Source organism: Cupressus sempervirens, chromosome 5 (assembly GCF_028749045.1).
Source record: "Cupressus sempervirens isolate cs-2001-9-10 chromosome 5, ASM2874904v1, whole genome shotgun sequence".
NCBI lineage: Eukaryota > Viridiplantae > Streptophyta > Pinopsida > Cupressales > Cupressaceae > Cupressus > Cupressus sempervirens.
In genome coordinates, this window is record NC_143122.1 from 595,358,435 (window position 1) to 595,375,071 (window position 16,637).

The following is a 16,637-nucleotide window of genomic DNA, read 5'->3' on the forward strand; positions in this document are numbered from 1 at the left end:
TTTGTGAAATATCAAAACCAAGCATACACGAATTCACTCAAAAACCATCTTTTGTAAGCTCCCAAAACCCCATGCCCAGCCAAGTGGTTACTTTTTAAATTAATTTAAAAAACCCCACTGTCTCCCAAATATTGATGCCCACCCCAAAAAAATTATTAAATACTTAGCAATTTTAATTTTAACTTGGGTGTCCATATAGCCAAATGTTAATTAAATTAAATAACAAGTTGAATATTTAATTTAAATTTATAACATATTTAAATTAAATACACTAGAAAACAATAAACCTGAAATATTAACAACCAATGCATCCACTGACATTCCCAAATTAGAAACATTGCCAACTGACCTAATCAGTGTCCAGCCTGATACTTAATAAAAATAGTATGGGAATTTGATCAAAAAAACTCTAGAATAGATCATTCTGCGAATCTCAACTGCTTGAGCTTATTTAAAGACTTCTGGATCAAACTCTCATTATGAATCTCATAACCTTAACCTATTAGCCTACAGAAACCCAATTAATATACTAACAGTCCACCATGTTGAAATGCTTAGGAAGGGAACATTACAGATTAATGGCAATAAAATTATGGAAAAAGGCATGTCCTTCAACTCCATTGGCTCTTGTCACCTTAACCCATTAGCCTATGGGATCCCAACAAATATGCTAACAGTCCACCATGTTGAAGTGCTTAGCTAGGGAACATTACAGGTTAATGGAAATAAAATTATGGAAAAGGCATGTCCTTCAACTTCATTGTGGTCATTGCCTATTGAACCCACCAAGGGCACTCCCTCTGAATCCCTGATCTAGTTTTAGAAAACAAAGAAAAAAAATCCTTTTGGGCCATGTTGGATAGAAGAATGACATGCTTGTCTTCTTTCAAATTTTCGCAATGAAATTTCTAGTAATTAAATTAATTTCCACTTCAAATTTATTAAGTCAAACCTTATCCTAAATAATGCTCCTAAGATTGTAGCTGCATATGCAGACTTGTCTAAGTGCACAACTCCACATAGAACTGATAATGTTGGGCTAATTGATACAAACTCTTCTCTACCATAGTTCATGACTACACATTGCAATTTTTGTCTTTTATGCCATGGATATCATAGTCAATGACTTTTGTACATCTAAAACACTTGGTAATATTATATATGTTTTGTTTCTTTAAGTTAGAAATCTAGTTCAATACTCATCACATCAATAGACACTTGTCTATACTTGTCTATTGTGATCAAAGAAGCTTCTATTTGATAAGTTTGTCCTATGATTTTTTTACTTTTATATTTTATTTATTTATTTATTTTTATGTAGAATGCATGATAGTAGTTTTAAATTCTTATATCTATATTTCACGGTTTTTTTCAATTTCCCAAGTCAGATCACTAAATTCAACAGTAGGTCAAAAATCAGCTTGTCAAGTGTGCCAAGTCTGATTCTTGTAACTATCATTTTGACTATCAGAAGATGCCAATTTACTAGCACAAACACCATGGTTACGACAAAAAGAATTTACACTCGGAGATCGGGTTATATAAAGGATGACTTTTTATGTGTCATTAAACATGATTTGGTGATGAAAAAATGGAAGCAACTGAAAAGCAACAACTATCATAATAACTCCTTTTGGTAATGGAAGTAAATAAGTTTATTCATTAAAGTTTTAAAAAATCAAACTCTACATACAACATATGCAAACATTTTTTGTAGCAAATTTTTGACCATTTAACAAGACTAGTGAGATACCAACCAACCATAAATAAACATATTTCTGCACCAATCCCTTTATAGGTATTTATAATATAAAAATTTAATAGTTCAAGAATTCAAGCTATGGCCTAATTTATCTATCATTTTATTTTGTGATTTAATAGTTAGTACTTAAGAATCTAAGATAAATTATCCTGCTACTTCTCATTAGATTAGTGGAACTCGAATTGTTAGTATAACAATTAAATTAAGTAGCAAAGAAGCCTTACCAACTGAGATGATGCCAAATGATATAAACACTCCCACCACTCCAAATAACATGATAGCGGCGAAGTTACGGAAAAATTGCTTCTTTTTAACTTGAAACCTATTAAAATAATTCAAAATATGGAAATTCTATCAGGAAAACCTGAAAAGTAGGAGCAAAGTTAACACAATCTGAATACAGTACACTATTTCTTGCCATTTAATTTCCTACCTACATCATTGAAAAAACAAACTAGTGCATAAAAAAGAATAGTAATAATGAAGCCTTTCCAACTCACCCAGCATTGAAGATTATTGGTGGAAGAAGATATAAGAAAAAAAAATCTTCATCAAATCTTAAGATATGGGAATTTGTGCCTTTGCTAAACAGAAGAATCACAAATCCACTACAAATTCCCTACACAACGAAGAAAATAAAACAAATAACAAATATCAAATTTCCACACCATGCAAATATGATATATTGCAACAAAGAAACCTCCTATGCATCAACATAATTCTTCAAAAGTTTTGAAATTAAAATTCGTTTGAATAACATCAAAATGCATGAAGCAAATGTCCGGTCACATAAAATGGCAAATATTTAGCATTATGTGATGATGCATTTGTCTTCAGGGCACAGCTGCATTTTGTATTTTTCAGTTTACAATGCTTCACATTATCTTAGTTTGTCAATATTAGAGTTTAGCAGAGATTCAAGAATAAGAGGAACTCATTAAAAATTATAATGCTTAGGAGCATGATCCATTTATAGTTCGCCTCTAAATTGTATAAGCCAAAGCTATAAACAACATCAAGCTGTCATGTCAAATACTGTCACTAGATAGCAATATATTGCACAACTCATGATAATCCCTTCTTTTCAGGGAACAGTTGTATTTTTTATGGTATGCTTGTAGTGTTTAAATGCATCTCATAACCCATTGTTAGGACTATGTTATCTTTCCCAACTTATTGCTTGGATTCTGCTCTCGGCTGGGTGCAGTGCAAGAGATTATTTTTTATTCTAGAGTTTATGTCCTAAAGCTGGGCACTAAATGCAGCTTTAACTTTTAGCGTTCTGTTTTTCTTTCTCTTTTTTTGACTAAGCGCTAGACTCTTCTATTTTTTCTAAACTTTTCATAGTATTTAGAAGGATATTCATAACAATAAATTGTTTTTGTTTCTAGAATAAAGTGAGTTGTCTTCTATTTTATTTAACTTTCTAATTTAATATTTTTTCGCATAGTTGGTAAGCTCAGCAATTACCTTCCACTTTTTACCTTGCCAAGTTACTTGTGAGTTTACCCACCAGTCAAAATCAGTGTGTTTCTAGTGACCACTCACCAAAATCTGGATGAACTTAACAAAAACACTTGCCAGACACATTTAAAATGAAAAAATACGGAAAAAGCAGAGAAAAAAATGAAAAAAAAGGTTAAAAATTTACAATGCTGCCTGCCCTATACATGCATGAGTGCCCCTCACATTTCCTTACAACAATTAAAAAGAAATCATTTTTAACAAAAATGTGAAAGTGTTAAAACTGTGAAAATGGTTACACAAAGCTTTGTGTGGTTACAATGGCCTCAATTTGGGCTTGCTGGCAGGGGCACTGTCCCTCGAACCCACCCTATATTTCTATTGAAAATGTATTAGGAGTGCTACCCACGAACTCTTAGAGGGACATTGCCCACAAACCCCAATGAGGGATGCTGCCCCTCAAACCCACTGGGGTCTCCACTCCCAAACTCCCACTACTTATTGGAATCTCTTCACATATAAGAAATTTGATTACAATGATCGAATTTGATAGTGAAATCAACAACTTACACAATCATTTTTATCATTATCATAAAATCATTGATCAATAATGAAGTATTATACTACAAATATCAAAGATTCGATCATCATTATTATTATAAAATACAAAACATCTTCCACATTTGCACAAGAAAGGCAGACAAAAAATCAAAGTTGGTCATTGATCTAGTCAAGCAAGGAGCTCCAACAGTGCAACGATAGAGCCTCTCCCCAAGCTTTCACTAGACTAGGGAAGAGAAGGATGTAAAATTTATTTATGCAATTTATAAATTATGATATTAATTTTCAAAGGCAATCATCGTAGATTTGTAATAGTTTCCAGCTAACCATTGTATTAAGATTCCACATAAGGATGCGATTGCACTCCATTTGTATTAAAATGATTTGAACTTAATAGAAAATAATTTTGCAATCATTTATATTCTCATTGGACATGGTTTGTCATTAAATTTTGCCAAAACAAATGTCTTTCTGAGATAACTTAAGCAATTTTTTAAATTGCTGAGTTTTTTGCCAAGTTTTTCCCAAGTCTAAGAGTAAAAATTTTGGGTCTGCCAATTATTATTTTTTGTATCAAATATTATAATAAATCTGTTGATACAACTAAGTTGGATATGCGCAAATCCTATAAGATTCTCTTGGTATATAAAAGAGATATTGGGTGCACAACTTAGCAGAAGAAAATGGTATTCGAGTCAAATTCAATTTCAGTTTAACAATAGACAATTTGTTAAGAGTTTTTTGTTTGTTGTTTGTAGGTTATTGTACTTAGATGTGTTGTTTTGATTGAACTTTGAAGTTTCAATTTGTAGCTAGGATTATAATTTATTTTCTAAATGCAGAATCTGTCTACCACAGTGTGCAACTTAGCATGTTATCAGATATAATTGACTGAAATCCTCCACATTCATGAATGAAACATACTGCTTCCTATGTGAGGGAGTTTTCAGAGGATATTAGTGGCCCTTCTTCAACCATTGAAGTGATTTGGACCTGTTTAGTGCTTCAATAGTTGGCGTTGATCTAGAGCTGTCATAGGCAGCTGATCTGAATTTGTCCTGACTGATCTGTCTAGTTTTGACATGCTTCAAAACTTAGTCATAATTAGTCTTGGTGTCAGTAAAAACAACCTACAGGGTGCTTGCAACTTTACACCTTGAAAGTGCAGATTGAGAATGCTTCTAGTTCTAGATGAAGTTGATCTGTGGTGTTCTGTTCAAACTAAAGATTGTATCTCCTACCAATCTTGTTTGGTTGGCCAAACATAACGTGAAGCATGTCATTGTAGATTCAGTGAAGGATTGTCTAATATCTCATTATCATAGGGAAGAAACAAAAAATGAGATGTACAATGTATTAATGAGTTTGTATCAAAGTGTGAATGTTTTCTGTATTCTACTCGTAAAGAAAAACTTAGTTACCTGATTTGCATCCTAGAGGTGTGAAATGGCTCCAGATGCAAGGTGGTCTGGATGTCCCCTCTAGATGCAATCCGAGTGTGTCCTACATGTGCGTCCAGGACTATGGATGCACCCAGATGCGCACCAAGTGCATCTGGAGTGCATCCATGGGCAACCATGGCACATTCGAAGTGTGTCCAGTGCAGCATCCAATGCATATCCGGAGCCCATCCAAGCACACCCATAGGCCAATCACAAAAAGTGACGTAAAAAGTCATTAAGAAGTGTTCTTTTTCTTTGGTGAGGTTTATTTTACCAATTTTGTTAAATTTCCTTGAGAAGACAAAACTATTTTTCCAAGCATCAAGCTTTATTGTTGTGTCAAAATTGAATATAAATCACCAATAAAGAGGATAGACAAAACTTAGAGATGGAAAATATTAGATTTAATTATATATTGAGCATAATGTCCCCTTCTGAAGTAAACACTTGAGGAAATTGGTTAAGCCTATTTTCCTCATCTCAATAGGCTAATTGAATGTCAAAAAGGATGATCAGCTGATCATGTTAGTTATTTGTGGATAGATGGAGAAAATAGAATATTTAATACAAAGAGGTTCAATATTATTATGTTACTTAATGTTATAAAATAACATTATAAAAGTAAAGTGAGGATTTATTCCACATTCATAAGTGGAAAATCATCAACCGCTTGAGGTGACTTTATAAGGAGAGCTTGTACTTCACCTAGGGTATGTTATGGGACTATCTTATTCACACTATCTTCTCCAAGTTGTTGAGCTTACAGCCACTGCCTTTCCGAGGACGAAACCCTTGGAAATTTGAAGTTTGGATGTAACCCCAATCTTCCATGAGAGGTCAACTCATCTTCAGAGTTTGCTACTCGGTCTATTTGTTGAAGTTTTGAATCAAATAAAGGAAATTATATTCCAGGCTGGAAGTGTGTATGCCCTCCCTTCAGACTGAGACGCCATCACTTGGAATGCCAATGAGGCACAAGTTTGGGTTTGTGAGCCTAGATAGAAATTTTGTTCGCAGCAAGGAAGACATAGCAACATGTGTGTGTGGCAATAGAACTTCTGATAATTCATCCCTTCTGGAAAGATAGATTCAAGTTGCAAAAATCTAGTCATAAATCAAATTACTAGGTGCAAATATTGTCACCCATTGTTTAAGCCTTTATGATTATCTACGAGCTGTAATGAAGGCTTGCTTTATTTTAATGGTCTTATTTGAAACCTGAAAATATTTTATATTTGCCATCATTGAAATATTGAGCTTCTCTGATTTTATATGCGTAAATATCTGAAACAGGTAAGATTATTACTATGAATGCATTGCTGGTAAAAATCTGGAAACATATGTGTTTGCTACAGCCCTTCAACAATGAAGTATGCAACTCAACATTGAACAGCAACTTGCTAAAGTCTGGTGATTGTATGCAAAGTGTTTTAATTAACGCCACTATGGAAATTAGTGAATACTTCTGAATATTTTGATTGGCAAGTGTTTGAACTAATGTATGCTCCTACATCTATTCCTAACCCTGCTAGTGGCTCTGCCCTTGATAGTGGTACTAGCATTACCTTTCATCCTAGAGTAACAGAAAAACTACTTCTACTTCTAGGTTAGACAATTATTTTGGACCATGTACCATTACTGGTGCACTATCCTCCCTTGAGAGCATGGGTTGGTTCAAGGAGATCCATGCTTTTAGAAGAAGATCAATTAGCTAGTTTAGGCATTTCTGCAACATTCCATTTATTACGGAGATATTTAATTTATATTTGATTGTTTTAATTTTTACTTTTAAATTAAAATTTGAAAATAAATTTTACAATTATAACTTGATGTTGAAATTTACTACCTTAAATATTTCTATATATGCGACAGGACTCCTTATTGGCAGGGCATGATTGATGCAATTGCCATCTGTGGCCCAAGGTTTACAGCACCCACCGAGACTGAGTTGAGTGCCCCCTTTTACTAGAAATGGTTGAGGAAATGAAACTTGAGTTGGAGGACCATAGAAAGACTTGGAGCCAAAAGGGTTGCACCATTATGACAGATGATAGGACTCATAAATTTTCTTGTTTCCTATGGAGGTAATTGATCATCTTGATTTGTTTAAATTTAAAATTTTGATTTATTGATTGGTTTATGATAATTATTTTGTTTTGTTTTCACTTTTAGGATCCACCATGTTTTTTAAGTCTATAGATGCTTCCTCACATGTCAAAAATGTAACATACTTATGTGAGGCTATTGAGGAGGTGATAAAAGAGGTGGGGGCAAAGAGTGTTGTGCAGGTAGTAACTGATAATGCAGCTAATTATGTTGTTGCAGGTAAAATTTTAAGTTTGTAAATTTTTTATTTTAGTTTTTAAAATTTTCTTCATATAAATTTTTACTAATTAATTTTAAATTGCTGCAGGAAAACTATTGATGGAGAGGCACCCAAAAATCTTTTGGACTCCATGTGCAACCCATTGCCTTGACCTCATGTTAGAGGATATTGGCAAACTTGAATGGGTCAAATCATGTGTTGATAAGGTCAACAATATTTGAAAGTTCATCTATAATCATGCATTGGTCCTCAACATTATGTGGGATTACACCGTGAAAAAGGAGTTGGCTTGTTCCAGTATTACAAGATTTGCTTGAAATTTTATCACACTAAAATCCTTGCTGGATTCAAGGTTAAAATTGAGGTGCATGTTTGTTGGTCCAAAGTGGACTTCCTCATCCTATGCTACCGCCCCTGCAGAGATAGATGTGGCAAAAATTATTTTTGATGAAGAATGTTTTTTAGACCCTTATAAGGAGATTTTGGAGATAATTAATAAATTTAAAGTTATAATTTATAAATTAATTATTTTACACATACTTTTGTTTTATTTTGATTTTGCAACTTCGCAAAGTTTTGAATTTTAATGATCCACTCAATTGATTTTTGGTTTAATGTTTTGTAGGTCATTGAGCCCCTTGTAGTCCTCTTATGACTTGCTGACGGGGAGAAGCCCACTATGGGCTACATATATAAGGGCATGGATAGGGCCAAGGAAGCCATTAGAGCCAAATATAGAGGAGTTGAGGAGAAGTATGGCCCCATGTGAAACATAATTGATAGGAGATCACAAAATCAGCTTCATAGACCCATCCATGCAACAGTCTATTACCTCAATTTGACATTTCGTTTCTGCGATGATTTTAGGGCAGATGAGGAGGTTCTTAGTGGCCTATATACTGTGATAGGGAAGATGGCGGGCACTAGTGCCACAGATACATTTCTTGAGATGGATGCCTATAATAATTCATTAGGGCCCATTTTTGGAGGCCAAATATGCAAAGGTCATACAAAATTGCAACCAAGTCAAAATTGCTACTTATGCATTTTTATTTTGTTATCTAGGTTCTAGCTTTAAAGGTGGAAAGGAGACTAATCTATTCTTTTTCTTTTTCTTTTTTTAGATAGATGGTTGTAAATGTTTGGGCCTTCCATGAAAAACCTTCAAAAAATCGCCATCCGCATATTGAATCAGCCATGTAGCGCTTCTCGATGTGAACACAATTGAAGCATGTTCGAGCACATCCACTCGAAGAGGCATAATAGGTTGTCTATGGAGAGGATGATTAATCTAGTCTTTGTGCATTACAACCTACGCCTTAGGACCAGAGAGGACCAGAGAGATTTTGGATAGTGACACCTCTCTCATTACTCTAGAGGAGGTTGATCCACAGTCTGAGTGGGTTACTGAAGCTACTGATCATGTCTTCGATGATGAAGACATAGATTTGATAGACCAGGTGGACAGACAAGCCAAGGCGGTAACTATGGAGGAGCACAGAGCTACAATTGATCCTGGTGGCCCCTCACAGATAGAGACTATGGCTAATCTATCATCCAAGACCTACCTTAGGCGCCTTACTCTAAGGCTAAGGATGAGTATCTAAGACTTGACATTTGGAACATTTGATGATAACTCCTGATGTGATGAATTTCATGGATTTGACATACATTTTGATTTGACAATATGTAAAAATTTTGAATTTTATATATCTATGTTTTATATTTCCTTTAGCTACAATGTACCTTTGTGCTTACGTAATCAATGTATGTTTATGTATGTGATCAAATGACCTTCTACTTCATGATGTTATTGTGTCTTTAAGCTTTATTCAATAATGGGTGCATGGAACGTTCTTTAAATTCAAATATATCTCTAGATTTAAAGGGTTTTGTCACTTTGGCGAGTTATAACCAAGTCTGAGTCGGGTCACAAGTCGAATTGCCCTTGCTGAGTCAAAGATAGGTCCAAGTCTGGGAACTTTGTTCTGCGTAGAAATTATACCCACAAAGGTCACACTTCTCCTATGGATGGAGAACCCAATATTCAGATTGTTACTATGGATGACAAAGGTGATGGTAGTCTAGGTGGTGCAGCTAATACCGATTTTAGAGATGTTGGCACTGGTTTCGAGGTGGATAGAGAGGCCCAGGTGACATTACAAGACCTTGTGCATGGTCAACACTATGTTGTCAAGGTGTTGCAGCAACTTTCTAGCACACTACAACGGATTGCACTCCCTAGAAATCAAAGTCAAGAATGAGGAGCTCAAGATGCTTCTGTCAATTCTCAAAGGTCCTGAATTGATGACAATTTCAAAGATGGCGATAGGATTAGAGCAGAGGACCCAGTTAGGATAGCTGACAGAGTTGACAAGACAACTCATACTGGCACATTTAATAGGCCACAACGACCCACATTCTTGTGACCTTTCGCTGATGTGATTAGTACTGAGACTAAGGCTGCACTCTTTGCAAGTCACGTAGCGGTACACTTTGCAAAGTGGGACGATCTATTGTAGGAATCAACCAGTACCTAAATTTTGATAAATTCCAAATATAGGAAAAAGAGTATTCTAGAGGAAGGCCTACACCTAAGAGACAAAGGCCGAGTATTCTAGAGGAAGGCCTACACCTAAGAGACAAAGGCTGCAACAAACTAGTTTATGTGAGGTAGCCAATAAGATGACATTGGAGCACTTCGACGGTAGTGGTAGAGTGACAGCTTGAGCTTGGGTCCATAAGCTTGACACTTGGCTTTGTGTCTGATGATTGAGGAGGACACCATCAGATTTGGTGTACTGTATCTGGACAGAGTAGCCCATGATTGGTGGTACCATGGGTTGGTCTCCTTGCGTAATGATCAAATTACTTCCTATCAAGAGTCTATGGAGCGTTTGATAGAGACATTTGATAGGAAGGATCTAGAGGTGTATTTCAAAGTTAGCTCAGTTGAGGCAGACTAGTAGCTTAGAGGCTCTTATCGGTGAGCTCTAGAAGCTCTCAGTGATGGCTTATGACATATCTAAGTGGAATGAGTGATGTTGCTTATGGAGGGGTTGGTTGAGCCTCTTCGTGGATGGCTTAAGTCATTGGATCGATCTACACTTTAGGAGGCTATAAGGAAAGTGAGAGATCTTGAGGCATCTTCTTGAGGCAAGTTTTCTTTAAAGTCTTCTGGCCCTTTGCCTATTGATCAGGAGCACCCACCAATTACCGAGGACAAGGGGAAATCAGCTGGAAAGATTGATGATGCTTCTCGAGAGGACCTGAGGAGGAGGCATCTTTGCTTTTGGTGCAATGGACCTTTCTCTAAAGGTCATACTTGAGCATTAAGGTTGAAGATAGCAATGAATCATGGTATGTAGGTTGAGGCGGAGTCATCACAACAGACTGAGGATTTTGATGGGGATGACCAAAGTGGCAGTAGAGTGTACGGTGATTAGTATTTACAGTCTCATATCCGACCCACATGTTCAGGACTTGCATCCGATGCAAAGTTTGTATGTGCCTAAGTTGGATTTTTGGCAAGATGGTTGGGTTGATACAGTGAAGAAGAGTATGTTGACCTCCTACAGAGTTATCTTCTAGTGATACTTTGGCTTCTACATCATCATTACAAGTATTGGGTGCTATATTACCAATTATGTTGTTGGTCCTGATGATGTTATTGTTATGCAGTTGGATCAGTGATGATGGAGATATCATGTGCTTCTTCCTATGGGATCTAGGTGGAGCTTAGAGTTTAGTGTGTTGTTGGATTACTTGAGGTCAAACAATCTCGGGAAGGGAGGACCATATTGTCCCTATTTATAGCAGGTTGCTACAATTGGCTAGGTCAGCTCATCATCACAACCCTCGTGGGCTGATAGTGAGATTTGAGGGTCTCAGTTGTGGATTTGCTATTTTTAGTAAGTCTATTGTGGGTAGTTGCCATCATTGGCAATGCAACTGGTGGCACTGGCAGTTGGTCATCATCTACATTGGATGGAGGTATTTAATTGATGGGTTTATATTTATTAAATAATTAATGAGGCTTCATTATTATAAAGGCACTTTTTGTTATTAAGTGTTGTAAAATGAAATTGTGAAGATGAAGCTTCTTAAGTTAAAAATGTGAAGAAGAAGCTAAGTGCCAATTTGTGTTATAAATATGACTCCATTTGAGAGGAAAAGGATCTAATTGTCTCTTTTCTTTCTTGTCTTTTGTGAGGGTTTCTAAGTTTGGTGATTTCAATTCCTTTGCTAAGGTATAAGGGTTTGATCTGAGGTTTATGAAGATTGAGTTGTGCATCAATCCACTGTTGAAGTATAGTGGAATTGGTAATTGAGTTCTGAGAAATTGTTGCGACTTCTCATAATGTATTCACTGTGGTTGAGGACTGGTTGATAGCTGAGAATTTTGGACTTCTGAATGCTCCTTAATAGCTGTTGCTGGAGTATTGGCCATTATCTGAACTTGGGCAAATTCATGCTGAGGAAACTGGAGCTTTAACTCTGATATCTGCCATTTATAATTCTGCCATTTGAAGCAATTTGTATTAGAACAATTGGTGTTGGAAAATCTGCTACATCTAGATGCCAATCATTATCCAATTTGGACGCTGAGAATTTCATGTGTTTGGGCATTGTATATCAGGCAATCACCTTGCTCGAAGCTGGAGAATTTAATATCATAGCAGGCATCTAACCACTGCCCAGTGTGCCTGCAATCTGGGCATCTTTTTGGACTGTTCACATGGGACTGTTATGCACATTTTTGGCAGCTACTGATCACCTGAAACAGGCGGCCTTTAACTACAAATCAGAGCCTCCATATTGACTAGAATAGATGTCATTTGGCTGCTTGTGTTTCTTGTTTGGACGTGAGGGTTGGAGCCACCACCAGCAATACCTTTAGCAGTCGTATATGAGGAAGAAAGAGGTGTCAAGGTGGCAGTTAGAAGTGAATTCATTAGAGCTGATCGAGTGGGTTAAGAAATTGGAATTGCATCATTGATTACTAGGTTCCTCATTAAATTTGTACTTGCAATATTGTTGTCGCATAATTTGATAATTGTAATTTATTGGTTTCCATTTTTGAATTTGGCATAATTAGAGCAAACTGTTATATACCATTTCAGCATTTATTATTTATCTCTTCATATTTGCAAAAACTCAAAAGACTACATATACAAGAAAAAAATTTAAAAACGAGAAAACACAAAAGCAAAGGAAAATACCTCTGCATTACATCAGCATTGTTAGTAGAGCCAGCTTGGGCTCTTTACAAAAGTGGAAGAGAAGAAAGATAATGAGCTACGGGAGTACATCTGAAAAAGGAAGAGCAGCATAGTTTGTTTGGATTAATGTGTTTTTCAAAAAAAGGAAGAGCAGCATAGTTTGTTTGGATTAATGTGTTTTTCAATCAATTCCAAAGGGTGAGATTGTTGGCAATATGAAGATATATGGCTGTCATTAATGGCAACTATGGCAGTGCACATGATCGGTGAAGGAAAGAACATGATCGGTGAAGGTATAATGAAGATAGGATATGGTCGGTGAATAAGCATATGTCATTGACTTCAACAGAGCAACTGATAATTTACATAGCACCTTCATAGAAATCGAGCTAGAAGTGGAATCAAGAGATGCGATCACATGTACGTAGTCCAAGTGATTATCCCATTGCATATTTACGACCACAATCTAATTGGTTGACGGGTGTAAACAGTTTGAATTATCCCAGATGTCAAGCAAAGGAAGAACAATTGAAGATAGTAAGAAGAATCGAGATCATTGAAAGGCATAGCATGAGCAATCCTATTCGATGTGAAGGTTATGAGATGTTGAGTTGATGTCACTTGGATCATTGGATCAGCATATGGAAATACTAAAGCAATGCATTGGGAAAGCTAATACATTTTGACCATTCTAAGTAATCAACAAGGAAATCCAGTTGAAGGCCAGCAAAGGATAAATCATATTGAGATTTTGAGATATGTGAAATGATTAAGGAGATTTAGTGGAAAGCTTATGGTTTGAATGAATGGTCAAGATTAAGAGGCAAAAAATTTCCTAGCCAAACAGTTCTTAAAGAAAATTTTGTAATAAGGAAAATATAGAGTGAAAAGAGAAGATTGCAAAGTGTATGAAGGTTGTGATCAAGATATAGATCAGAGAAGAGCAGAGAACGGTTGCAGAAGAGAAAAGAACTAATTGGATTTGACAAGCAAGGAGCATCATATCCAGATCAATGATTTAGTTGTTTCCTAACAATTACAACAGACAAATCATTGAATCGAGTGAACCCTAGCAGGTTCTAGTTGTAAATCCATTAACCAAATAAGCTCTTAAGAGAGTAGTTGAAATCCTTTAACAAGGTAGATCCTAGCAGATTTGTTTGTACTTCTAACTAGGTACAAATCACTCCTAACAGAGTGAACCCTTAGAAAGGGTAATTGTATGCTCCTAACAAGGAAACTCATTTACTGCAGTAATGAACTTATGGGTGTCATGCCTACCATGATTTTCACTCTCCAACAAGGGTTTTCGCAATATCAAAATCAATGTGTTATGTGTGATGATTGCGTGGTGGTTTACTATTGTTATCTTTTATTTGTTATCATCGAATATATGTTTTACTATTTGGAGGATAATATTTCAGTTTTGGAAATTGGTGGTTGAAGTTTTAAATTACCTGTTTGTACTTCTAACAAGGTGAACCCTTAAAAAGGGTAATTGTATGCTCCTAACAGGGCAACTCATTTACTATGGTAATAAGCTTGTGGGTATCATCCCCGCCATGGTTTTCACCCTCTAACAAGGGTTTCCACAATACCAAAATCGATGTGTTATGTGTGATGATTGTGTGGAGGTTTACTATTGTTATCTTTTATTTGTTACTATTGATTATATGCTTTACTGTTTGGAGGATAATATTACAATTTTGTAGATTGGTAGTTGAAGTTTTAGATTACCTGTCATCAGGATCCCACTGACACCAATCATCAAACATATTAATGCCCAAATCCCAAGCTATCACGCCATCATGCCAATCAATCACTTCCCAAAAACAATGGTTTGGAATCTCAAGGCTCATCTGCAACTTGTTCTTCCCATGTAGATGCCACTCTTTCTGAAAAGCAATGATCAATGATCATGTCTACCATGTCTACCACATGTCCTAAACAAGGAAGAACTCCATACTCAACCAACTGTAGACCTTACCCATGAAAAGGATCGTTGATAGAATCAAATTTGACTTGGTTATCATCTGAAATAAATTATTTAGTCATCTAAGCAGAATAGAGAACATGAAGGTTTATAAGGCAATAAAAATATACCGGCTATGGCCCATTATCGATTAAAAAGAGGGAGAGAGAGAGAGAGAGAGAGAGAGAGAGAGAGAGAGAACATGAAGTCTAAAATTGTTGGCCCAAAACAGCAGTGGAAGAAAAGTTAAGCAGAAAAAAGAAATGAGTAAACCAAAATATCAAGTTCATAAGTAAATGGAACATTAGCATGTCCAAACACCAATGGGAGAATCAAAAGATGTGAGGTAAAAGGTCTAGGCAACCATGTGGACAAGGCAGCTTGAGAGAATGGGAGAACATCATGTTAGCGAATTCCATACCACATGTAACCATAAAAGCAGAAAACTAAAGGTGCACAATGCCCGAAAAAGATTTGGCAGATAAGATGTGCTGTTTTTGCACTGTGGGCTATTCAATATGGAATGGTACTACGTCGTGGTGTCCAGCTTACATGAATATCCAGATCAATCACTCCTCTTGAAGGGTAGAGACTAGCTTATAGCAAACAGTCGGAGACAGAAATCGGCTACCAGTTAGACATAACCGAAACAACAACTACCAGAATAAAGGAAATTATTTCATTCTTTGGTCACATAAACTGCGTGATCTTGTGCACGTTATTAAAAGTTTTAATTTCCAGACTTCTAATGTCAGTTATAAATATACTCTCCTTAAAACCCTTCAAAACCTATTATTTATCACAACATCTGACCATCGTCGCTGCAGATATTCCACCATCCATCAACCTGCTCGAACACGTTGATTCCAAAGTGCTAAAAAAGATCAATACGAGAAATTATTAACTAGATCAATTCTATTATTGCTTAACCTACACAGTACTCGTTCTCCTTTTAATGGTTAAGTACCATGAACAGACCTTAAATCTACACAAAGATAAAAGCATTCGCAAGTCATATTCATTTTCACAGTTTAGATACATCTTTCGTCAAATTTGAAAAACATAAATCAACTTCAATCTAATTTAAAGTAATTTTGCGTTCCTAATAACAGCGATTGCAAATTAAATAAATGAATGGTACTTATACTAACAATAACTAGCGCAGTGATAGACTCGTTAGCCCATCGATTCTCCTCAAGCAAGTGTCCAACCACTATGCACAAGCATAGCACCGTAACAAATATTGAAAAAGCTACCACTCGGAGATGGCCGTCTCCTGTCTCGTTCAAAAGCCCCGACTTTGCCACAAGTGATTCGAACGCTCCACTATCAATTGTCACCATCTTCGCTAACTTTACAAAATCTGTTCCTCAAAAGACCTGTCTTTACCATGAATTATAGATGTGGAAGAGGAATTAAGCGCGTATCCGGTCGAGTTTTCAACATGAAGCGCAATGTCTGAATTTCATGCACTCTTTAAAGATGACATTAGTGGAGATTTGACGTTTCCGTTCGTTGCTGGTTTGATAAAGCGTCAAAGCATTACTGTAGACAGAATGATACTAGGAGAACAGTCAAAAGATTTGGGTACGAGATTTGAACTCAAGACCTCAAAGCCTGCGTGCTTTAAACAATATGCCAGCAGAAAGAAAAACTGCGAGTTCATATGATTTCACTAGCTGCTGTAGTGTGAGAAGACACTTGACAACTGTCACTTCACCGACAAGCGTCAGGTTCGTGTTCCGTACGGCCGAGCATGATTGAAGGAATTACCGGCGCAGCCAGTGGACCTCCCAGTCATTATCACCTACACTCTTCTATCATTATACACCCAAGGCTAAAGTTATGCTATTGTATTAATGGTCGGGAAGCTGCAATATAAAGAGAA

At 36.2% G+C, this 16,637-nt stretch overlaps 1 protein-coding gene across 1 annotated transcript in view; it reads right to left on the bottom strand.

Moving 5' to 3' along the window:
- LOC149557331 (sodium/hydrogen exchanger 4-like) overlaps window positions 1-16,422 on the bottom strand; it is a 162,100-nt gene extending 145,678 nt beyond the window's left edge. Inside the window, exons 1-3 of the mRNA XM_089832004.1 lie at window positions 15,901-16,422; window positions 2,263-2,381; window positions 1,987-2,084 (exon numbers count right to left, since the gene is read on the bottom strand). Coding sequence (XP_089688130.1) covers window positions 1,987-2,084; window positions 2,263-2,381; window positions 15,901-16,092 — 409 coding nt within the window. The 5' untranslated portion in view covers window positions 16,093-16,422. The remainder of the gene's footprint in view (window positions 1-1,986; window positions 2,085-2,262; window positions 2,382-15,900) is intronic.
- Between the last annotated feature and the right edge of the window lie 215 nt (window positions 16,423-16,637).